This window comes from Diorhabda sublineata, chromosome 1 (assembly GCF_026230105.1).
Source record: "Diorhabda sublineata isolate icDioSubl1.1 chromosome 1, icDioSubl1.1, whole genome shotgun sequence".
Lineage (NCBI taxonomy): Eukaryota > Metazoa > Arthropoda > Insecta > Coleoptera > Chrysomelidae > Diorhabda > Diorhabda sublineata.
Window position 1 is genome coordinate 1,580,453 of NC_079474.1, and position 27,348 is coordinate 1,607,800.

General features: G+C 34.4%; 3 protein-coding genes across 3 annotated transcripts; 1 reads left to right on the forward strand and 2 right to left on the reverse strand.

Moving 5' to 3' along the window:
* Window positions 1–25: 25 nt before the first annotated feature.
* On the reverse strand, window positions 26–20,658 carry LOC130448505 (uncharacterized). Its single transcript, XM_056785931.1, has 6 exons — window positions 20,296–20,658; window positions 19,933–20,182; window positions 19,499–19,871; window positions 13,843–15,073; window positions 1,192–1,658; window positions 26–1,124 (listed from the first exon to the last, which is right to left on the reverse strand). The coding sequence occupies exons 1-6, from the start codon at window positions 20,558–20,560 to the stop codon at window positions 939–941; spliced, it is 2,772 nt and encodes a 923-aa protein (XP_056641909.1). The 5' UTR covers window positions 20,561–20,658; the 3' UTR covers window positions 26–938.
* A 755-nt stretch (window positions 20,659–21,413) lies between these two features.
* On the forward strand, window positions 21,414–23,472 carry LOC130448347 (la-related protein 7). The gene is made up of 4 exons (XM_056785673.1): window positions 21,414–21,651; window positions 21,711–22,455; window positions 22,510–22,762; window positions 23,135–23,472. Exons 1-4 carry the CDS (start codon window positions 21,492–21,494, stop codon window positions 23,432–23,434), a joined length of 1,458 nt encoding a protein of 485 aa, XP_056641651.1. The 5' UTR covers window positions 21,414–21,491; the 3' UTR covers window positions 23,435–23,472.
* Window positions 23,473–24,349: 877 nt separating this feature from the next.
* LOC130448354 (general transcription factor IIE subunit 1) lies at window positions 24,350–27,035 on the reverse strand. Its single transcript, XM_056785686.1, has one exon. It carries the CDS (start codon window positions 26,959–26,961, stop codon window positions 25,747–25,749), a length of 1,215 nt encoding a protein of 404 aa, XP_056641664.1. The 5' UTR covers window positions 26,962–27,035; the 3' UTR covers window positions 24,350–25,746.
* Between the last annotated feature and the right edge of the window lie 313 nt (window positions 27,036–27,348).

Genomic DNA, 27,348 nt, shown 5'->3' on the forward strand with positions numbered 1-27,348 from the left:
TAGTTACAAATTTTGAAAAATCCACTCAATTTTCACAAAAAATTTATAACGAGCCGTTTCTAATACAAATAAAAACCAGTGGCGTATCAAGATTCTTGAAAAAATGATTTTTGGTGGAATTGAACCAAATTTTGACGAAAATTTTCAATTAGAAATCGATCGAATCAGTGGCGTAGACATTTTTTTAACGAACTTTTCGAATTGTTTAGTTACAAATTTTGAAAAATCCACTCAATTTTCACAAAAAATTTATAACGAACCGTTTTAAACACAAATAAAAGCCAGTGGCGTATCAAGATTCTTGAAAAAATGATTTTTGGTGGAATTGAACCAAATTTTGACGAAAATTTTCAATTAGAAATCGATCAAACCAGAGGCGTAGACATTTTTTAACGAACTTTTCGAATTGTTTAGTTACAAATTTTGAAAAATCCACTCAATATTCACAAAAAATTTATAACGAGCCGTTTCTAATACAAATAGAAACCAGTGGCGTATCAAGATTCTTGAAAAAATGATTTTTGGTGGAATTGAACCAAATTTTGACGAAAATTTTCAATTAGAAATCGATCAAACCAGAGGCGTAGACATTTTTTTAACGAACTTTTCGAATTGTTTAGTTACAAATTTTGAAAAATCCACTCAATTTTCACAAAAAATTTATAACGAACCGTTTTAAACACAAATAAAAACCAGTGGCGTATCAAGATTCTTGAAAAAATGATTTTTGGTGGAATTGAACCAAATTTTGACGAAAATTTCCAAACAACCAAATTGAAAAAATCGATTCAACAAAACATACAATAAACACAATATATATCCGTTATAAAACATTTTCCGAAACCCCAAAATAATTAGAAACACATCATCCCCAATCATTCAAAGTACGTTAATACAAATATCAAACAATCTATACACGAAAATTAAAAAAATAAAAATTAAGGATGTTGATGATGATGGTGATGATGATGATGATGGAAATGTTGTTGACGCCTACGACCCCCCCTCTGCCCTTGAAGATAATGCAACTGCATCTGTTGATTCAGCAGCTCGAGATAGGGCTCCACTGGCAACTCCTTTTTCCTTTTTTCGTAATGCTCCGTCACGTCCAAAGCGGGATCGACCTTAACGCGAAATTACCAAAAAAACAAAATAACATACGAGGTACGTACGAAAAATAAAATAATTTACCTTCAATTTAGCGGGATCTATTTTGGATTTGGCTTGTTCGGCGGCCAGGGAGACGTTCCTCTTATTTATCTCGTTGGTATCGCTGTACAAAGGGCACAAATGGAACTCGGTACCGCCTATGCCGTTGAAATGTTTGTAATCTTTAACCGGTTGTTTGCAAACGTAACACATATTCGCGCCGCACGTACACGTCATCTTATTGCAACCTTCTTCTTTGAAAAAACTGGTACCGCACTTGTAACATTTGCACAATAGGGCTTCGGTCATTTGATTTTCGACGAAAATGCGAGCTCTAACGTCTTCGTCCTTTTCTAATTCGTCGCATTTGTACGGCACGTGATTTTCTTCTTTACATAATCTACACGATTCTTTCATACAATCCGGATTAAGGCAACGGAATATTTTGTCGTTTTCTACGGGAATGCTGGCGAAATCGCAAAAAGGACAAAATTCCAATTCTTCTATACCTGTATCGGATAAAAATAGTTTTTTTTAACCACTCGGTATAACACGTAATAGTTACGGTAGACCCTGTATAACAATTTAATGTTACACAATGTTTTGGAACTCCCTGTATAACCATTTAATGTTACACAATGTTTCGGAACGCCCTGTATAACCATTTAATGTTACACAATGTTTCGGAACGCCCTGTATAACCATTTAATGTTACACAATGTTTCGAAACGCCCTGTATAACCATCTAATGTTACACAATGTTTCGGAACGCCCTGTATAACCATTTAATGTTACACAATGTTTCGGAACGCCCTGTATAACCATTTAATGTTACACAATGTTTCGGAACGCCCTGTATAACCATTTAATGTTACACAATGTTTCGGAACGCCCTGTATAACCATTTAATGTTATACAATGTTTCGGAACGCCCTGTATAACCATTTAATGTTACACAATGTTTCGGAACGCCCTGTATAACCATCTAATGTTACACAATGTTTCGGAACGCCCTGTATAACCATTTAATGTTACACAATGTTTCGGAACTCCCTGTATAACCATTTAATGTTACACAATGTTTCGGAACGCCCTGTATAACCATCTAATGTTACACAATGTTTCGGAACGCCCTGTATAACCATCTAATGTTACACAATGTTTCGGAACGCCCTGTATAACCATTTAATGTTACACAATGTTTCGGAACTCCCTGTATAACCATTTAATGTTACACAATGTTTCGGAACTCCCTGTATAACCATTTAATGTTACACAATGTTTCGGAACGCCCTGTATAACCATTTAATGTTACACAATGTTTCGGAACGCCCTGTATAACCATCTAATGTTACACAATGTTTCGGAACGCCCTGTATAACCATTTAATGTTACACAATGTTTCGGAACGCCCTGTATAACCATCTAATGTTACACAATGTTTCGGAACGCCCTGTATAACCATTTAATGTTACACAATGTTTCGGAACTCCCTGTATAACCATTTAATGTTACACAATGTTTCGGAACGCCCTGTATAACCATTTAATGTTACACAATGTTTCGGAACGCCCTGTATAACCATCTAATGTTACACAATGTTTCGGAACGCCCTGTATAACCATTTAATGTTACACAATGTTTCGGAACTCCCTGTATAACCATTTAATGTTACACAATGTTTCGGAACGCCCTGTATAACCATCTAATGTTACACAATGTTTCGGAACGCCCTGTATAACCATTTAATGTTATACAATGTTTCGGAACGCCCTGTATAACCATCTAATGTTACACAATGTTTCGAAACGCCCTGTATAACCATCTAATGTTACACAATGTTTCGGAACGCCCTGTATAACCATTTAATGTTACACAATGTTTCGGAACTCCCTGTATAACCATTTAATGTTACACAATGTTTCGGAACGCCCTGTATAACCATTTAATGTTATACAATGTTTCGGAACGCCCTGTATAACCATTTAATGTTACACAATGTTTCGGAACGCCCTGTATAACCATCTAATGTTACACAATGTTTCGGAACGCCCTGTATAACCATTTAATGTTACACAATGTTTCGGAACTCCCTGTATAACCATTTAATGTTACACAATGTTTCGGAACTCCCTGTATAACCATTTAATGTTACACAATGTTTCGGAACGCCCTGTATAACCATTTAATGTTACACAATGTTTCGGAACGCCCTGTATAACCATCTAATGTTACACAATGTTTCGGAACGCCCTGTATAACCATTTAATGTTACACAATGTTTCGGAACGCCCTGTATAACCATCTAATGTTACACAATGTTTCGGAACGCCCTGTATAACCATTTAATGTTACACAATGTTTCGGAACTCCCTGTATAACCATTTAATGTTACACAATGTTTCGGAACGCCCTGTATAACCATTTAATGTTACACAATGTTTCGGAACGCCCTGTATAACCATCTAATGTTACACAATGTTTCGGAACGCCCTGTATAACCATTTAATGTTACACAATGTTTCGGAACTCCCTGTATAACCATTTAATGTTACACAATGTTTCGGAACGCCCTGTATAACCATCTAATGTTACACAATGTTTCGGAACGCCCTGTATAACCATTTAATGTTATACAATGTTTCGGAACGCCCTGTATAACCATCTAATGTTACACAATGTTTCGAAACGCCCTGTATAACCATCTAATGTTACACAATGTTTCGGAACGCCCTGTATAACCATTTAATGTTACACAATGTTTCGGAACTCCCTGTATAACCATTTAATGTTACACAATGTTTCGGAACGCCCTGTATAACCATTTAATGTTATACAATGTTTCGGAACGCCCTGTATAACCATTTAATGTTACACAATGTTTCGGAACGCCCTGTATAACCATTTAATGTTATACAATGTTTCGGAACGCCCTGTATAACCATTTAATGTTATACAATGTTTCGGAACGCCCTGTATAACCATTTAATGTTACACAATGTTTCGGAACGCCCTGTATAACCATTTAATGTTATACAATGTTTCGGAACGCCCTGTATAACCATTTAATGTTATACAATGTTTCGGAACGCCCTGTATAACCATTTAATGTTATACAATGTTTCGGAACGCCCTGTATAACCATTTAATGTTACACAATGTTTCGGAACTCCCTGTATAACCATTTAATGTTACACAATGTTTCGGAACGCCCTGTATAACCATTTAATGTTATACAATGTTTCGGAACGCCCTGTATAACCATTTAATGTTATACAATGTTTCGGAACGCCCTGTATAACCATTTAATGTTACACAATGTTTCGGAACGCCCTGTATAACCATTTAATGTTACACGATGTTTCGGAACGCCCTGTATAACCATTTAATGTTATACAATGTTTCGGAACGCCCTGTATAACCATTTAATGTTACACAATGTTTCGGAACGCCCTGTATAACCATTTAATGTTACACGATGTTTCGGAACGCCCTGTATAACCATTTAATGTTATACAATGTTTCGGAACGCCCTGTATAACCATTTAATGTTACACAATGTTTCGGAACGCCCTGTATAACCATTTAATGTTACACAATGTTTCGGAACTCCCTGTATAACCATTTAATGTTACACAATGTTTCGGAACGCCCTGTATAACCATTTAATGTTACACAATGTTTCGGAACGCCCTGTATAACCATTTAATGTTACACAATGTTTCGGAACTCCCTGTATAACCATTTAATGTTACACAATGTTTCGGAACTCCCTGTATAACCATTTAATGTTACACAATGTTTCGGAACGCCCTGTATAACCATTTAATGTTATACAATGTTTCGGAACGCCCTGTATAACCATTTAATGTTACACAATGTTTCGGAACGCCCTGTATAACCATTTAATGTTACACAATGTTTCGGAACGCCCTGTATAACCATTTAATGTTATACAATGTTTCGGAACGCCCTGTATAACCATTTAATGTTACACAATGTTTCGGAACGCCCTGTATAACCATTTAATGTTACACAATGTTTCGGAACTCCCTGTATAACCATTTAATGTTACACAATGTTTCGGAACGCCCTGTATAACCATTTAATGTTATACAATGTTTCGGAACGCCCTGTATAACCATTTAATGTTATACAATGTTTCGGAACGCCCTGTATAACCATTTAATGTTATACAATGTTTCGGAACGCCCTGTATAACCATTTAATGTTACACAATGTTTCGGAACGCCCTGTATAACCATCTAATGTTACACAATGTTTCGGAACGCCCTGTATAACCATTTAATGTTACACAATGTTTCGGAACGCCCTGTATAACCATTTAATGTTACACAATGTTTCGGAACTCCCTGTATAACCATTTAATGTTACACAATGTTTCGGAACGCCCTGTATAACCATTTAATGTTATACAATGTTTCGGAACGCCCTGTATAACCATTTAATGTTACACAATGTTTCGGAACGCCCTGTATAACCATTTAATGTTATACAATGTTTCGGAACGCCCTGTATAACCATTTAATGTTACACAATGTTTCGGAACGCCCTGTATAACCATTTAATGTTACACAATGTTTCGGAACGCCCTGTATAACCATTTAATGTTATACAATGTTTCGGAACGCCCTGTATAACCATTTAATGTTACACAATGTTTCGGAACGCCCTGTATAACCATTTAATGTTATACAATGTTTCGGAACGCCCTGTATAACCATTTAATGTTACACAATGTTTCGGAACGCCCTGTATAACCATTTAATGTTACACAATGTTTCGGAACGCCCTGTATAACCATTTAATGTTATACAATGTTTCGGAACGCCCTGTATAACCATTTAATGTTACACAATGTTTCGGAACGCCCTGTATAACCATCTAATGTTACACAATGTTTCGGAACGCCCTGTATAACCATTTAATGTTACACAATGTTTCGGAACGCCCTGTATAACCATTTAATGTTACACAATGTTTCGGAACTCCCTGTATAACCATTTAATGTTACACAATGTTTCGGAACGCCCTGTATAACCATTTAATGTTATACAATGTTTCGGAACGCCCTGTATAACCATTTAATGTTACACAATGTTTCGGAACGCCCTGTATAACCATCTAATGTTACACAATGTTTCGGAACAAACTGTATAACCATTTAATGTTACACAATGTTTCGGAACTCCCTGTATAACCATTTAATGTTACACAATGTTTTGGAACGCCCTGTATAACCATTTAATGTTACACAATGTTTCGGAACGCCCTGTATAACCATTTAATGTTACACAATGTTTCGGAACTCCCTGTATAACCATTTAATGTTACACAATGTTTCGGAACGCCCTGTATAACCATTTAATGTTACACAATGTTTCGGAACGCCCTGTATAACCATTTAATGTTTCGGAACGCCCTGTATAACCATTTAATGTTACACAATGTTTTGGAACGCCCTGTATAACCATTTAATGTTACACAATGTTTCGGAACGCCCTGTATAACCATTTAATGTTACACAATGTTTCGGAACGCCCTGTATAACCATTTAATGTTACACAATGTTTTGGAACGCCCTGTATAACCATTTAATGTTACACAATGTTTCGGAACGCCCTGTATAACCATTTAATGTTACACAATGTTTCGGAACTCCCTGTATAACCATTTAATGTTACACAATGTTTCGGAACGCCCTGTATAACCATTTAATGTTACACAATGTTTCGGAACGCCCTGTATAACCATTTAATGTTATACAATGTTTCGGAACGCCCTGTATAACCATTTAATGTTACACAATGTTTCGGAACGCCCTGTATAACCATTTAATGTTACACAATGTTTCGGAACGCCCTGTATAACCATTTAATGTTACACAATGTTTTGGAACGCCCTGTATAACCATTTAATGTTACACAATGTTTTGGAACGCCCTGTATAACTATTTAATGTTTCGGAACGCCCTGTATAACCATTTAATGTTACACAATGTTTTGGAACGCCCTGTATAACTATTTAATGTTTTGGAACGCCCTGTATAACCATTTAATGTTACACAATGTTTCGGAACGCCCTGTATAACCATTTAATGTTACACAATGTTTCGGAACGCCCTGTATAACCATTTAATGTTACACAATGTTTCGGAACGCCCTGTATAACCATTTAATGTTACACAATGTTTCGGAACGCCCTGTATAACCATTTAATGTTACACAATGTTTCGGAACGCCCTGTATAACCATTTAATGTTACACAATGTTTCGGAACGCCCTGTATAACCATTTAATGTTACACAATGTTTTGGAACGCCCTGTATAACCATTTAATGTTACACAATGTTTCGGAACGCCCTGTATAACCATTTAATGTTACACAATGTTTCGGAACGCCCTGTATAACCATTTAATGTTACACAATGTTTCGGAACGCCCTGTATAACCATTTAATGTTACACAATGTTTTGGAACGCCCTGTATAACCATTTAATGTTACACAATGTTTCGGAACGCCCTGTATAACCATTTAATGTTACACAATGTTTCGGAACTCCCTGTATAACCATTTAATGTTACACAATGTTTCGGAACGCCCTGTATAACCATTTAATGTTACACAATGTTTCGGAACGCCCTGTATAACCATTTAATGTTATACAATGTTTCGGAACGCCCTGTATAACCATTTAATGTTACACAATGTTTCGGAACGCCCTGTATAACCATTTAATGTTACACAATGTTTCGGAACGCCCTGTATAACCATTTAATGTTACACAATGTTTTGGAACGCCCTGTATAACCATTTAATGTTACACAATGTTTCGGAACGCCCTGTATAACCATTTAATGTTATACAATGTTTCGGAACGCCCTGTATAACCATTTAATGTTACACAATGTTTCGGAACGCCCTGTATAACCATTTAATGTTACACAATGTTTCGGAACGCCCTGTATAACCATTTAATGTTACACAATGTTTCGGAACGCCCTGTATAACCATTTAATGTTACACAATGTTTCGGAACGCCCTGTATAACCATTTAATGTTACACAATGTTTTGGAACGCCCTGTATAACCATTTAATGTTACACAATGTTTCGGAACGCCCTGTATAACCATTTAATGTTACACAATGTTTCGGAACTCCCTGTATAACCATTTAATGTTACACAATGTTTCGGAACGCCCTGTATAACCATTTAATGTTACACAATGTTTCGGAACGCCCTGTATAACCATTTAATGTTATACAATGTTTCGGAACGCCCTGTATAACCATTTAATGTTACACAATGTTTCGGAACGCCCTGTATAACCATTTAATGTTACACAATGTTTCGGAACGCCCTGTATAACCATTTAATGTTACACAATGTTTTGGAACGCCCTGTATAACCATTTAATGTTACACAATGTTTCGGAACGCCCTGTATAACCATTTAATGTTATACAATGTTTCGGAACGCCCTGTATAACCATTTAATGTTACACAATGTTTCGGAACGCCCTGTATAACCATTTAATGTTACACAATGTTTCGGAACGCCCTGTATAACCATTTAATGTTACACAATGTTTCGGAACGCCCTGTATAACCATTTAATGTTACACAATGTTTCGGAACGCCCTGTATAACCATTTAATGTTACACAATGTTTTGGAACGCCCTGTATAACCATTTAATGTTACACAATGTTTCGGAACGCCCTGTATAACCATTTAATGTTACACAATGTTTCGGAACTCCCTGTATAACCATTTAATGTTACACAATGTTTCGGAACACCCTGTATAACCATTTAATGTTACACAATGTTTCGGAACGCCCTGTATAACCATTTAATGTTATACAATGTTTCGGAACGCCCTGTATAACCATTTAATGTTACACAATGTTTCGGAACTCCCTGTATAACCATTTAATGTTACACAATGTTTCGGAACGCCCTGTATAACCATTTAATGTTACACAATGTTTCGGAACGCCCTGTATAACCATTTAATGTTATACAATGTTTCGGAACGCCCTGTATAACCATTTAATGTTACACAATGTTTCGGAACGCCCTGTATAACCATTTAATGTTACACAATGTTTCGGAACGCCCTGTATAACCATTTAATGTTACACAATGTTTTGGAACGCCCTGTATAACCATTTAATGTTACACAATGTTTCGGAACGCCCTGTATAACCATTTAATGTTATACAATGTTTCGGAACGCCCTGTATAACCATTTAATGTTACACAATGTTTCGGAACGCCCTGTATAACCATTTAATGTTACACAATGTTTCGGAACTCCCTGTATAACCATTTAATGTTACACAATGTTTCGGAACGCCCTGTATAACCATTTAATGTTACACAATGTTTCGGAACGCCCTGTATAACCATTTAATGTTACACAATGTTTTGGAACGCCCTGTATAACCATTTAATGTTACACAATGTTTCGGAACGCCCTGTATAACCATTTAATGTTACACAATGTTTCGGAACTCCCTGTATAACCATTTAATGTTACACAATGTTTCGGAACGCCCTGTATAACCATTTAATGTTATACAATGTTTCGGAACGCCCTGTATAACCATTTAATGTTACACAATGTTTCGGAACGCCCTGTATAACCATTTAATGTTACACAATGTTTCGGAACGCCCTGTATAACCATTTAATGTTACACAATGTTTTGGAACGCCCTGTATAACCATTTAATGTTACACAATGTTTTGGAACGCCCTGTATAACTATTTAATGTTTCGGAACGCCCTGTATAACCATTTAATGTTACACAATGTTTTGGAACGCCCTGTATAACTATTTAATGTTTTGGAACGCCCTGTATAACCATTTAATGTTACACAATGTTTCGGAACGCCCTGTATAACCATTTAATGTTTCGGAACGCCCTGTATAACCATTTAATGTTACACAATGTTTTGGAACGCCCTGTATAACCATTTAATGTTACACAATGTTTTGGAACGCCCTGTATAACTATTTAATGTTTCGGAACGCCCTGTATAACCATTTAATGTTTCGGAACGCCCTGTATAACCATTTAATGTTACACAATGTTTTGGAACGCCCTGTATAACCATTTAATGTTACACAATGTTTTGGAACGCCCTGTATAACTATTTAATGTTTTGGAACGCCCTGTATAACTATTTAATGTTTCGGAACGCCCTGTATAACCATTTAATGTTACACAATGTTTTGGAAGACCCTGTATAACCTTTAGCATTAAATAACAGTCAAAATATGAAAGTAGGTAAATCGAAAAGACAACGGAAATAAATGAAATACCCTGTAGGAAATAAAAGTATTTGTTACATAATATAGAAAAAAAATTAAAAAGCAGGGACCAAAATTGAAAATAAAAAAAAAACTAATTTTTGGTGGAATTTAATCGTTTTCGACGCGATTTTCAATAAGAAATCGATCGAATCAGTGGCTTAGATATTTTTTTTTAATTTTTTCAAAAGTTCCACTACAAATTTTGCAAAACTAACTGAATTTAAGATATTTAGAAATCCACGGGTTAATTTTCATACTAATATCTGATTTTAGAATCTACAGGATCAATAATATTTGGTCTTGGAACCAACAGGATCAGCTCAGAAACTGATATTAGGTCCTCGGAATCTACAGGATTACTTTTGAAATCCGTATTGAGTCTTTGGAGTTTACAGGATCACTTTTAACAATTATTTTTGGTATTGGAAACTACTGGATCACTTTTGGAACTAATATCGAGTCCTTAGAATCCAAAGGATTACTTTCAACAAGTATTTTCGGTCTTGGAACCTACAGTATCAATTTTGGAGCTAATATCGGGTCTTGTAACCTGCAGCATCGTTTTTAGAACTAATTTTGAGTCCTTGGAAGCTATAGGATCACCTTTGGAACTAATATAGAGTCCTTAGAATCCAAAGGATTACTTTCAACAAGTATTTTCGGTCTTGGAACCTACAGTATCAATTTTGGAGCTAATATCGGGTCTTGTAACGTGCAGCATCGTTTTTAGAACTAATTTTGAGTCCTTAGAAGCTATAGGATCACCTTTGGAACTAATATAGAGTCCTTAGAATCCAAAGGATTACTTTCAACATGTATTTTCGGTCTTGGAACCTACAGTATCAATTTTGGAGCTAATATCGGGTCTTGTAACCTGCAGCATCGTTTTTAGAACTAATTTTGAGTCCTTGGAAGCTATAGGATCACCTTTGGAACTAATATCGAGTCCTTAGAATCCAAAGGATTACTTTCAACAAGTATTTTCGGTCTTGGAACCTACAGTATCAATTTTGGAGCTAATATCGGGTCTTGTAACCTGCAGCATCGTTTTTAGAACTAATTTTGAGTCCTTGGAAGCTATAGGATCACCTTTGGAACTAATATAGAGTCCTTAGAATCCAAAGGATTACTTTCAACATGTATTTTCGGTCTTGGAACCTACAGTATCAATTTTGGAGCTAATATCGGGTCTTGTAACCTGCAGCATCGTTTTTAGAACTAATTTTGAGTCCTTGGAAGCTATAGGATCACCTTTGGAACTAATATAGAGTCCTTAGAATCCAAAGGATTACTTTCAACATGTATTTTCGGTCTTGGAACCTACAGTATCAATTTTGGAGCTAATATCGGGTCTTGTAACCTGCAGCATCGTTTTTAGAACTAATTTTGAGTCCTTGGAAGCTATAGGATCACCTTTGGAACTAATATCGAGTCCTTAGAATCCAAAGGATTACTTTCAACAAGTATTTTCGGTCTTGGAACCTACAGTATCAATTTTGGAGCTAATATCGGGTCTTGTAACCTGCAGCATCGTTTTTAGAACTAATTTTGAGTCCTTGGAAGCTATAGGATCACCTTTGGAACTAATATAGAGTCCTTAGAATCCAAAGGATTACTTTCAACATGTATTTTCGGTCTTGGAACCTACAGTATCAATTTTGGAGCTAATATCGGGTCTTGTAACCTGCAGCATCGTTTTTAGAACTAATTTTGAGTCCTTGGAAGCTATAGGATCACCTTTGGAACTAATATAGAGTCCTTAGAATCCAAAGGATTACTTTCAACAAGTATTTTCGGTCTTGGAACCTACAGTATCAATTTTGGAGCTAATATCGGGTCTTGTAACCTGCAGCATCGTTTTTAGAACTAATTTTGAGTCCTTGGAAGCTATAGGATCACCTTTGGAACTAATATAGAGTCCTTAGAATCCAAAGGATCACTTTCAACAAGTATTTTCGGTATTGGAATCTATAGGATTACTTTTGAAATCCGTATTGAGTCTTTGGAGTTTACAGGATCACTTTTAACAATTATTTTTGGTATTGGAAACTACTGGATCACTTTTGGAACTAATATCGAGTCCTTAGAATCCAAAGGATTACTTTCAACAAGTATTTTCGGTCTTGGAACCTACAGTATCAATTTTGGAGCTAATATCGGGTCTTGTAACCTGCAGCATCGTTTTTAGAACTAATTTTGAGTCCTTGGAAGCTATAGGATCACCTTTGGAACTAATATAGAGTCCTTAGAATCCAAAGGATCACTTTCAACAAGTATTTTCGGTATTGGAATCTATAGGATTACTTTTGAAATCCGTATTGAGTCTTTGGAGTTTACAGGATCACTTTTAACAATTATTTTTGGTATTGGAAACTACTGGATCACTTTTGGAACTAATATCGAGTCCTTAGAATCCAAAGGATTACTTTCAACAAGTATTTTCGGTCTTGGAACCTACAGTATCAATTTTGGAGCTAATATCGGGTCTTGTAACCTGCAGCATCGTTTTTAGAACTAATTTTGAGTCCTTGGAAGCTATAGGATCACCTTTGGAACTAATATAGAGTCCTTAGAATCCAAAGGATTACTTTCAACATGTATTTTCGGTCTTGGAACCTACAGTATCAATTTTGGAGCTAATATCGGGTCTTGTAACCTGCAGCATCGTTTTTAGAACTAATTTTGAGTCCTTGGAAGCTATAGGATCACCTTTGGAACTAATATAGAGTCCTTAGAATCCAAAGGATTACTTTCAACAAGTATTTTCGGTCTTGGAACCTACAGTATCAATTTTGGAGCTAATATCGGGTCTTGTAACCTGCAGCATCGTTTTTAGAACTAATTTTGAGTCCTTGGAAGCTATAGGATCACCTTTGGAACTAATATAGAGTCCTTAGAATCCAAAGGATCACTTTCAACAAGTATTTTCGGTATTGGAAGCTACAGGATTACTTTTGGCGTTAATCTTGGGTCCTTGGGGTGTACAGGATCACTTTTAACAATGGATTGATAACAGGATTATTACTGTTGGAGTTAATATTGGGTCCTTGGAATGTACAGGATCACTTTGAATAACTTTATTTTGTCTTGGAACTTTGCGGCATCATTTTTAGATCTAATTTTGAGTCCTTGGAGTGTACAGGATCACTTTTAACAATGGATTGATAACAGGATTACTTTTGGAGTTAATATTGGGTCAATTTTGTAATTAATTTTGGTCCCAAGGATAACATAATGACCTTTCGTACAGATACGTAAAATTAAGACTTTTGACACAAAGATGGGGTCTTCGGAGCCGCCAAAAAACACGGCGACGAATTTCGAAAACGAAATTAAATTAAAAACTCACCCGCAGCTTTAACTTCCGCCAAACTTTTCTTTTGCGCCAATTTGGAAAACATCTTCGGAGGTAGCACCTTCTGCAGCACCTGCAACGAAAATTCTTCCCGGCAATTATCCAAACATCTGAATTCCGTTTTCCCGTCGCCCAAAGCCACTTCGCAACTCCTCCTTATACAATCCCCGCAAAACGTACATCCAGCCGGACAACCGAAACAATTATTCGGCATAACTTCGTCGTCGAAACAACAACGACAAGTTTCCATTAGACCGCGCTCCTTGGCCGCGTCCCTCTCGCGTTCCTCCGACCGCTTCTTCTCCATTATATAATCGTCGACGTCCCGTTTGTGCGTCAGATACGCCAATTCTTGCAGCACGGCGATATTCTGGGGCGGATCCTTCAGACCGTTCGGTTTTCTGCGAGACTTCAGCAACGGACCGCGTTCGGTGCGTCTCGACATTTCGTCGTCGGATATCGAGATGCGGTAATCGTTCGACGCCAATATCGATCGGATCGTCTTCAACGGTAATCGATCGTAGCGCGTTTGGAAAAAATTGCAAATATACAACGCCGCGTAATTATCCACCGACACCGTCCTCTTCGGATCCCTGAACGTTTTCTCCGGTTCGGGAAACAACTCGACGAAACTGTCCGGATTGAAATCGGTCGTGTATTGTTTGGATTGCGCGGTGAATTTTTGTTTTCTCAGGTATTCCTTCATCGTGGGGTAATTCTTCTTTTCTCTGGCTTCGTTTACGAACGCGTTCAATTCGTCGGCGTCGTTGCCTATCGATTCGCATTTCCATCGCAGGTACGTCGGATCCGCGTCGGGGAGTAGAGCTTTCACTATTTCCAACTGTTCCTCAACGTCGACTTCCTTAACGGGACTCGGTATCCTTTGGGGTCTTTTCGGATGTTCCTTGGATAATATTACGGTCACTATATCGTCGAGATCCTCCCATTCCTTTCCATCGCATATTTCCCTCAGGTATTTGGGACACGAGTCCGGAAATATTTCTATTAATCGCAAAACTAATTTTTCGTCGTAATTTTTTGTTTCTTCGTCGATCGGGACGTTTCGTATTTCGGTATCGTCGTTTTTTTTTATAATTTCGTTATTGGGAGCGATTCTATCGAGGTATTCCTGGGGCATGGCCGGTACTGGGGTTCGGTTATATTGATAAGGGGTGGTGGAATGGGTCGATGTCGACGGCGAGGGTTTATTTTCACTATTAAACACCTGTAACGTGAAATTGGAACTTTAACACGTTCGCTGCCGAGGTAATTTTATTCGATCGCCTCGAGGGGGTGAATTATTCTAAATTTGGCAGTCGACGTGTTAATTCCCCTCGAAATTTTGTTATGAAGATTGTTTTCGTGGGTATTAAGAAAAATAACAATTTTTTTTTTCGAAAATTTTCCAAAATTCAATCGAAGTATTTCAAAATAACAATAACTTTTTAACTGATCGAGTTAGAGGGATGGGGGTGGTGTCTTTTTACTCGACTCAAAATGCCCTTTCTTTTGATATACAACATCACGTACTTTGTTATAAAAAAGTGTTTTTGAAAAATCAAAATTTCGATTTTTCCAAAAAATTTAATACCTTACGTACATTAACGTCGCTAAAGTTGGGAGGGCAAAGGGGGTCGGGGAACTGTGGGAATCTTTCCAATCGGAGTAAAATTGAACTGAATCATCCCATGGTAGTCAAGTTGTGCACGGAGGATCTACAGAATCACTTTTGGAACTGATTTTGGGTCCTTGGAAACTACAGGATCACTTTTGGAACTAATTTTGTGTCCTTGGAACCGACAGAATCACTTTTGGAACTAATTTTGTGTCATTGGAACCTACAGAATCACTTTTGGAACTAATTTTGTGTCCTTGAAACCTACAGGATCACTATTAGAACTAATTTTGTGTACTTGAAACCTACAGGATCACTATTAAAACTAATTTTGTGTGCTTGGAACAACAGAATCACTATTGCAACTAATTTTGTGTCATTGGAACCTACACAATCACTATTAGAACTAATTTTGTGTCCTTGAAACCTACAGGATCACTATTAGAACTAATTTTGTGTGCTTGGAACAACAGAATCACTATTGCAACTAATTTTGTGTCATTGGAACCTACACAATCACTATTAGAACTAATTTTGTGTCTTTGAAATAACAGAATCACTTTTGGAACTAATTTTGTGTCCTTGAAATCTACATAATCACTATTGGAACTAATTTTGTGTCCTTGGAACCTACAGAATCACTATTAGAACTAATTTTGTGTCCTTGAAACCTACAGGATCACTATTAGAACTAATTTTGTGTCCTTGAAACCTACAGGATCACTTTTGGAACTAATTTTGTGTCCTTGGAACCGACAAAATCACTTTTGGAACTAATTTTGTGTCCTTCGAACCGACAGAATCACTTTTGGAACTAATTTTGTATCTTTGGAACCTACAGAATCACTTTTGGAATTAATTTTGTGTGATTGGAACCTACAGAATCACTATTAAAACTAATTTGTGTGCTTGGAACCTACAGAATCACTATTGCAACTAATTTTGTATCCACGGAATCTACAGAATCACTTTTGGAACTAATTTTGTGTCATTGCAACCTACAGAATCACTATTGCAACTAATTTTGAATCTTTGGAACCTACAGGATCACTATCAGAACTAATTTTGTGTCCTTGAAACCTACAGAATCACTATTAGAACTAATTTTGTGACCTTGGAACAACAGAATCACTATTGCAACTAATTTTGTGTCATTGGAACCTACACAATCACTATTAGAACTAATTTTGTGTCCTTGAAACCTACAGGATCACTATTAGAACTAATTTTGTGTGCTTGGAACAACAGAATCACTATTGCAACTAATTTTGTGTCATTGGAACCTACACAATCACTATTAGAACTAATTTTGTGTCTTTGAAATAACAGAATCACTTTTGGAACTAATTTTGTGTCCTTGAAATCTACATAATCACTATTGGAACTAATTTTGTGTCCTTGGAACCTACAGAATCACTATTAGAACTAATTTTGTCTCCTTGAAACCTACAGGATCACTTTTGGAACTAATTTTGTGTCCTTGGAACCGACAAAATCACTTTTGGAACTAATTTTGTGTCCTTGGAACCGACAAAATCACTTTTGGAACTAATTTTGTGTCCTTCGAACCGACAGAATCACTTTTGGAACTAATTTTGTATCTTTGGAACCTACAGAATCACTTTTGGAATTAATTTTGTGTCATTGGAACCTACAGGATCACTATCAGAACTAATTTTGTGTCCTTGAAACCTACAGAATCACTATTAGAACTAATTTTGTGACCTTGGAACAACAGAATCACTATTGCAACTAATTTTGTGTTATTGGAACCTACACAATCACTATTAGAACTAATTTTGTGTCTTTGAAATAACAGAATCACTTTTGGAACTAATTTTGTGTCCTTGAAATCTACATAATCACTATTGGAACTAATTTTGTGTCCTTGGAACCTACAGAATCACTATTAGAACTAATTTTGTCTCCTTGAAACCTACAGGATCACTTTTGGAACTAATTTTGTGTCCTTGGAACCGACAAAATCACTTTTGGAACTAATTTTGTGTCCTTGGAACCGACAGAATCACTTTTGGAACTAATTTTGTATCTTTGGAACCGACAAAATCACTTTTGGAATTAATTTTGTGTCATTGGAACCTACAGAATCACTATTAGAACTAATTTGTGTGCTTGGAACCTACAGAATCACTATTGCAACTAATTTTGTATCCACGGAATCTACAGAATCACTTTTGGAACTAATTTTGTGTCATTGGAACCTACAGAATCATTATTGCAACTAATTTTGAATCTTTGGAACCTACAGGATCACTATCAGAACTAATTTTGTGTCCTTGAAACCTACAGCATCACTATTAGAACTAATTTTGTGACCTTGGAACAACAGAATCACTATTGCAACTAATTTTGTGTCATTGGAACCTACACAATCACTATTAGAACTAATTTTGTGTCCTTGAAACCTACAGGATCACTATTAGAACTAATTTTGTGTGCTTGGAACAACAGAATCACTATTGCAACTAATTTTGTGTCATTGGAACCTACACAATCACTATTAGAACTAATTTTGTGTCTTTGAAATAACAGAATCACTATTGGAACTAATTTTGTGTCCTTGGAACCTACAGAATCACTATTAGAACTAATTTTGTGTCCTTGAAACCTACAGGATCACTATTAGAACTAATTTTGTGTCCTTGAAACCTACAGGATCACTTTTGGAACTAATTTTGTGTCCTTGGAACCGACAAAATCACTTTTGGAACTAATTTTGTGTCCTTGGAACCGACAGAATCACTTTTGGAACTAATTTTGTATCTTTGGAACCTACAGAATCACTTTTGGAATTAATTTTGTGTCATTGGAACCTACAGAATCACTATTAGAACTAATTTGTGTGCTTGGAACCTACAGAATCACTATTGCAACTAATTTTGTATCCACGGAATCTACAGAATCACTTTTGGAACTAATTTTGTGTCATTGGAACCTACAGAATCACTATTGCAACTAATTTTGAATCTTTGGAACCTACAGGATCACTATCAGAACTAATTTTGTGTCCTTGAAACCTACAGAATCACTATTAGAACTAATTTTGTGACCTTGGAACAACAGAATCACTATTGCAACTAATTTTGTATCCTTGGAACTTACAGGATCACTTTCAATAACTTTATTTGGTCTTTGAGCATACAGCATCATTTTTGGAAGTAATTTTGAGTCCTTGGAGTTTACAGGATCACTTTTAACAATGATAATTGTTCTTGGAACTTACAGAATCACTTTTGGAACTGATTTTGGGTCCTTGGAATCTCTAAGGATCACTTTCAATTAGTTTATTTGTTCTTGGAACATATAGCATCATTTTTAGAACTAATTTTGAGTCCTTGGAGTTTACAGGATCACTTTTAACAATGATAATTGTTAAGTAACCTACAGGATCACTTTTGGAACTAATATTGGGTCCTTGGAATCTATAGGATCACTTTCAATAATTTAATTTGGTCTTAGAACCTAAAGGATCATTTTAGGAACTAGTTTTGGCTCCTTGGATCACTTTTAACTATAATAATTGTTCTTGGAACCTTAGGGATCACTTTGGTTACTAATATTGGATCATAGGACTTTGCGCCTCCATAATCTGGCCATCAAGGCATCTAGATACCACCAATAAAATACACAAAGCGTTCCCTCTCACTGTTTTCAGTGCGGACGAGTTGACAAAACACTAGTAGATGAGATGTTCTCTGGATTGGAGGATAACATCCAATTTTGGGGCATCCACTTTCGACCAGGACTAATTCTTGTCGACTGTGGACTACAAAAGTCAGCCAAGTGAATACACTGAAGATTCCACAGTTTGCGAGGTAGACGGGAGGTGAGTTAATAATGTGTACAGGAGAAGGTATATAATGGAAGCGCAGGATGAGGCACAATAACCTAAATTAGTTAAAAAATTGCAATTTTCCTTAGAGGACATCTTCATATCAAATTTCGTTACATTATGTGAATTTGGTGAGGAATTACACATAAAATTATGTATGTTAAGTGTAAAATGATTCTTACCAATGTAGCCGGTTTGATTAACGGTCTATTATTATCTTTGGTACTATAATCTTTGGGTATTTCTGGTAAACTTTCGGTATCGGAATTAATAGCGCTGAAATCGCTAAGGACAGTTGTACTACTATCGTTATCGTCGACTTCTATAATAGATTCGTCGTAAATTTTGTTCAATATTTTGTTTAATACTGTTACATCTGGTTTTTCATTAGTGGATACATTCATTTCTGTGCATATTTTTTTAACCGTATCTTCCGCAGCATGAGAAACTTCTCTTAAATTATCTATTAGGTTATAAGTCTGTAATATTTCGTTATTCATTACAACTGGATTGGTTTTTGAACAATCACTTGTAGTCGAACTACACGGTATGTTTCTAATAAATAAAAATAATTAAAAAAACCTTGTTAAATACGAGAAAAAACGATAAAATTTACCTGATATCAGGCGCTTGTCCAATGTTAGAAACTTCCTGTATAGAACCCTCGACTTTTCTAATTTTAATTTGAGTTATATCACTATCTAATTTGTTATGTTCAGGATCTACTGGATTATTTCGTTTTCTTATGTTTACATCAAGTTTTTCATTCGAATTATGAATATTTAGTTCGGCTAATACGTTTTTTAATTCAGGCCGTTTATTTAAAAATTGTTTTACTACCACTTCTTTACGATTAGAAATATTACCTAATAAATTTAAACTAATCAAAAAAAAATAACCCTAAATCAACACAAAAAGAATTTTATATAGAGATATTATAAAATAACGATAAATTATTGACATAATTACAAAAACTTACCCAATTCCCTAAGACAGTTTTTAATAAGAATATACGGGGTATCGGGTAGGAGTACGACTATATTTCTGGCGTCTCTTTCGATATTTAATTCAGTATTTTCTTCATTTTGGTCTCTAATATTCAAAAAATGACTTAATGCCAACGGTATTCTTAAATGAAAATGATCTGGAGGAATATTTTTTAGAAAAAATAAAATTTCTTCTTCGGATTCGATCCACGGTAAGACGTTACGGATGTTTGAAGCGTCCTCTATTAAACCTTCCATTTTATTTTTATAATAAAATGAGTTTTTTCTTTGGTTTTTTTATCGTTCTAATTTTTATTTATATTTTTATAACCTATCGTATATTTACGGTTTACTTCAAAAAGTGACATGCTCACTTCATAGGTATGGATCATAGATAAAATGATTTTAAACCTAGCTAATAATTGAGTAGTACACCGCAATAAGAATAAAACCTTTATTTATAAATTAGAATGTTTTATATAATTTATTGCAATTTAACAACCTTCCTTTAGTGCTATGTTAAGTTTACATTCTTGTTATTTCAAATGTAATCGATTCATATATACAGTTTTTTATAATTTGACACTACTGCAATGACAGAAAACGTCTAAATTATGTATCATAGAATTAATGTTAAAGATAGCTCATTTGAAAATTGCTCATAAAAAGAGAAATAATATCACTATACGACTATATTATTTTGATTGTATCACAATGACGACGAAATTTTGCAACAAATGGCAACGGTAAGTAGAGAGATATGAAAATTTTTCAAAAACTATGATTGGATTAACCCAATTATTGTCTGATTGTTCACGTTCATTGCTGTTCAGAAAATGATCGAATTAATCAGGTAGTAGTCATATGATTGACCATTTGGTAAATGCAATCAGTTGTTGGATTTTTTTATTTGTCTATGTTTCTTTGAACTCTACAAATGATTTATTACTACTAAATAGTTGTTTTCTAGATAGTGATCTAAATCTCGTTCTGACTTAGGATCCGCAATCAACTGATAGATGATCTATCTGAAACCGTGTTATAGTTACCGAAAAACCCTATAGAGGTTCTATTTCTCTCTTTTTCTATAACATAATTCCATTTACACTCTATGCTTAATATTAACTCTATGGTTAAAATATTTGTTTGATACATCAACGGGTTGTATATTTGAATTTAAATCCAAATTATGGAAGAAAGTGAATATGAAGTAACTAAAATTTCCAAAAAAGGCCGACATAGGAAAAAATTACTTTATAAATCCATTTTACAATTAATGGAATTTTATTTCAGCGATTCTAACCTAGCAAAAGATCGATTTTTGTCTCAGTTAATTAATGATGATCCTTGTAAGTATTTAGTGAATGAAAATAACTGTTTTAATGCGAATAATTGTTTTTTGTTTCAGACATTGATTTGAATATATTTCTAAAATTTAATAAAATAAAAAAATTAAATTGTACTATAGACGATATTCGTAAAGCGATCGGTAAATCAGATTTAATAGAACTGTCCGAAAATAAGGAAAAAATAAAAAGAAAACTGCCGATTAAAATCAAGGATAACGTCGATTTATGTACGGTGTATATTGAAAATATCCCAGCAGATGCCGATCACGATTGGATCTCAAACATTTTTTCAGATTTCGGTAAAGTGGTTTATGTATCCATACCGAAATATAAACATAATAAAACTAATAAAGGTTTCGCGTTTGTCGAATTTGAAGACGAAATAGGAGCTAAAAGCGCCCTTGGTTATTTCGAAAGTATCGGGTGTAAAATGCCATCAGAAACAAGCCCAGAACAGTTAAAAAGCATTCGAACGTTCGAAGAAAAAACCAGCGAAAACCAATTGACGAAAAAACACAAAGAAAAACCAAATAATGAAGAAACTAAGGAACCGAACACGAGTTTAAAGAGAAATTTGGAAGATGAACCGGAAATCGTGAATAAAAAAATCAAATTAGATACAGATCAGCAGAAAATGAAAAGCGCTGTGGAAAACGCGGAAAATTTAGACACCGATCACCTGGAAAGAAAAAATTCAGTTGAAAACGCGGAAACTTTAGATACTGATAACAAAAAGAAGAAAAAACATAAAAAAGATAAAAAGAAGATTGTAATCAAAGAATTGGGGCTTCAGGTGTTGTTAAAGTGAGTAAACTACAACATATATTCCTAAAATATTGTTTTACAGATTTTTTTTAGACCCGAATGGAAAAAAATGCGAAATCGTTATTTGGATCTGCAGAAAAAACAGATGAGGGAGTTCAAACAATATTTGCACAAACAGAAATACAACCAAAGGAATTTTGATGGACCGAAGAAGAATTACAGGGAAACTACCGATAATTCACAAGAAAACGTTAAGAATGACGAAACTACAAAGGTGGAATTCGTAAAAGGAGTTATAGTTAAAGTGAAATTGCCGGAAACTGTTGTGGATACCAAAAAAATCAAGGTAAGTCCTACAAGATTCGTTTTATTTTGAAAAAAAAATTTAAAAGTGTTGTAACTTTGATATTTCTACTTCAATATGATTAAATATTATTTATTTGTTTCTAAAACTTGTCTAAGATGAAAATTTTTGATAATATTTTGTTCTAAATACCGAAACATACCTATTTTTTTTGCAATAAACCCAGGAATGTACTAAACACGGGAACTGTCAGTTAAATGCACGAATCGTTCGCCATTTTATGTGTATAAAAACAGGAAACAATCAAAATCTTCTGTCCTGAATAAATTTGGCCATTGTTTGTAATGATTACTTAACCACGTAATCTAAAAAGTAGGTAAACCAAAGGCATGCTGAAATTTTAAATATTTTCAGACTGAAGTAAAAGCTACATCTTCGGATATTAAGTACGTCGACGTTCCTCTACCGACAGGAAACGAGATTTTTATAAGATTTTCGAATAATGAGACCGCTAAAGAATTTTGTACGAAAGATTTCTTTGGGGAAAAAACCGTTTTAGATGGTGACGACGAACGAGCTTATTGGGAAAAAATTAATAACGACAGAAACGTCAAGTATTTAAAAAACGTCAAAAAACAAAGAGGAAGGGATAAGCTATTGAAAAAAGCTGAAAAATTGATGGCCACTCATATAAAATTCGATGATGGCGAGTGAAATTGTTATATAAGTTAATAAATTAATTTTTTTATGCATATTGTAGTTTATTACACCCTTTCCCTAAATCTTGTACAGCCCTCGTATACCAATGATAAATAAAAAGTGAAAATAACACTAAACTGTATACAGAGTACGATGGAACCGGTTACCTTTTAAGTGTTTTCGATAGCCCTCGTATATAATTGAAATTAAAAACTTACACAAATTAATTTTTTATTGATCTGCAAATTCAATTTACAAAAACAGTGAATTTAAATATGATTTATGAAATAATATCGATTATAGTTATCTAAAAATAAAATATATAGTATGAATGAAAAAAAAAATACTTTTGAATACCCTCCCCGTAAAAATACGTTCGTTTCCACACCAATTTAAATAAAGTATAATTCACTACCTACCTAGCTAGTTATCTACTAAGTGTAGGCCAAGGCTGGATCTTATAGTTAGGTTAGGTATAATCTAAAACTAATATTTAACTTCGTTTATAATTAAAATAAATTTTTCATTAACTGTGATTTATAACAAAAACGCAATTTGTTAAATAATATCGATTCTACTTATCTAGAAACAAATTAATTTCGTATGAAATGAATGAATGTACCAAAAAAAATACCATTCGCTAGCTACCTAGTTAGTACATTTTGACATTGGATTATGCTAGCAATGCTGCCATAGAGACTACAATGAAGGTAGGCGTGGTGTTTCACATATTGTCAGAAAAATAATAAATTTTTTTCCAAAACAGAGCTTTGTGATTCGTGTTGTTTATTTTTAACTGTATCACGAGTGAAAAAGTAATCTAGAAATTATATATACCATATTTGATAAACAAAATACAGTTCGAAATCCAACACATCTCGTATATCAAATCGACTACTACGTCAAAATAATAGTCATAGCTGAGCACGTTGTAAAATTCTTTTAATAAGGTTTGCATAATGAATTTAGCTTAATAAAGACTACAATGAATAAATATAATACAAATACAATAAACAAATCCTATTTATGAATTAAATAAAAAAGCTCGTACGACTTATGATAATTTGATATCATAAAAGTGGCAACGTTGCGTTACTTTCCAGCTGATTGATATTTCGTTACCTGGCTGTTTAATGTCTTTACCTAGCTAATTGCCTAACTAAGTGCAGGTTAAGATTTTTGCTATTTTATAAATAACCTTCGTATTTAATTTAAATAAAAAACGTACACAAATTAATATTTATTAACTTAAGAAATTATCACAAAATTTAATTTGCAAAAACTATTAACTAACTAATAATAGGAAAAAAACATGTACGATTCATGAGTTGATACTTATGAATAGCTTTTAGGTCGTGGCTATTCGCACGTTCCCGTGAAAATACGGGACACGAATGGAGTAATAGAAAAATCCGTGGTAATTATTGAAAAATTAGGTTATGTAGAACAGCATACGTGCAAATAGTCACAGCCTATTTTTTTATTCCAAAATAAAAGAACTTTAATATGATACCAAATAAAAGGAAGAATTGAAAAATTGTAGAAAGTATTTGAAATTATGAAGGCACTGATACCAGTAAGAAGAAATACTGGAAACTACAAATGAATTGTGTGTATACAGGTTGTCCAAGAATACCAAACGTAAACAATAAATTACTAGATTCAATTTTTTTTATATTTTTATCTGAAAGATACTGTAAAAGACAACTATAGTTCTTTGAAGATGACGCTATTTACAGAGTTTTTTGGTTAGAACCAAAATAAAAACAAGATGACCAGTATAAAATTATCGAAAAAATTTCAAGATACACGTAAGTTAGGTTAAAAAAATTGCTGTTTACCACACCAACACTAATTTCCTGCAATATAATTCACCTATGGAAGGACAAAATGACTAAAAAGTGTAAATAATTGATGTAGTCTTTAATATTATATCTAGTATATGCACTCGAAATTTTGTGCACACCCTGTATAACAAAATTATCAATAAACGTATAAGTGACATATTTTCCGTATTTTTGATTATAAAACCAGTGTTAAAACACAAATTAGAAAAAAATTCATTGAAGTTGGATGATTTTTTGATTATAAACAAAATGGTGACAACTATAAATATTCAAATTACCGAAAAAAGTGGATTAGGTTGAAAAAAATCACTGTTTACCACACCAACACTAATTTCCAGCAAATAAATCACTTATGGAAGGACAAAAGGACCAAAAAGTGTAAATAATTGATGTATCATTAATACATCTATTTTTTGCATTAGAAAGTTTCTGTACACCCTGTATAATAAAATTACCGATATCGATACACAAAAAAACTTCCTAAATATTCATATGTGAATAATAGTCTTGGAAAACCTGCACATAAATCTCTTTTTCCGCTTGAGTCATCTCGGCAATGATAGTATCATTAATATCTGTGATAGAGTATCTTTTACTGCCCACTGTAACGCTAGGAACATCGTCGGTGTCCTCATCTTCCGAATCCATCGTTTCTACATCTTGTAACTGATCATTAACATCATTCATTTCGTCAGAACTGGATTCAGAATCATTATTAATACCCTTAATAGCATTCGTCGTTGTATTAGTGTGTCGTTTTTCATGTGCTAAAAGAACCGACATGATATCGTCGTTTTTATTGTTTGTAGTAGCCGCATCGGCGATATCGTTAATTCCTTCGGTGTTACTGGACTCCTGTGAATCCATATTTGAAATAACAGTGGATTCTGTCATCCAAATAGGTTGTTCCTTTCTGTTAACATTAGAATTACTTTCCTCTCCAATGGTAATATCCACTCTAGTTTCCTCCACTGCGAATCCTCCTCGTCTCGTCGCTTCTCCAGACCATTCTTGTCCGGGTAAAGGAGCGTTCGATTTTTTATCTAATCCTCGAATGGTGCTGATATCCACAGGTTCTGGTTCTAGTATTTCGGGTGCTAATTTGATGCCTTCTACTTCACGTAATAAAATATAAAGTGGTTCGAGTTGTTCGTTAAATTTAGCTAATAGTAGCCTGGAGTCTTTTTTCGGTAACGCGGAAGAATCTTCTTCAACAACTTCTCTACAATAAGTACAATGAAATTCGCCCGTCGTGAAATCAAATAACTGATCTGCTTCTAAATCTGTGAATGTTTTAAGACATTTTGGACATTTAAAACTAGCCCTACTAGTTGCATCCCTTTCCTCAGTCTCTAATCTTTTTCTCATTAAATCTAATTTATATTTAACAACGTTCACAAATGTTTTGTAGTTAATAAAATAATAATTAACTTTTTGAGCTTTTCCATCTAATCCCGTTTCCATTCTTAACCTAACTTGAATGAATTTATCATTTTTTAATGTGGCTATTCGAGCTCTCAACATCTTTCTTTCAAATTTTAAAAGTTCGCATATATCATCTTCTTTCATGCAAGGATTTCTTACTAACATATCGATGATTAAAGCATCTTCTATTGAATAAAAACCTCTTACCACTAATCTTGCTAGCTGTTTGAGGCTACTAGGGACTTCGGTTACTAATTTTTCTTCAGTCATTATTTACTTTTCATAATGCATTGTGTTGATCAAATTACTGTTTACGATTGAAATTTTTAGGTTAAGGCAAGATTTTCTTCTTTTTTGTCATTTTTACTGAACAATCACTATAATCAACCAACTCGTAATGATATAAAATTTAATCAACCTAAAGTTGATAATATCTTTTTAGATTGGAATAAATCCTTTTCGGATAATTTTTCTATTTTTTTTATAAAATTTCTTCTAGATACAATTATATGTTTTTAAATCGTCTTGATTTTAGGTCTCTTCTGTTATAAAATTAGATTTTTTAATAATTAAGAGACCTAAACTCAAGACGATTTCAAAACAAAAAACATATATAAAAGGTCTAAAAAATAAAAAAAATTACAATTCTATAATGGA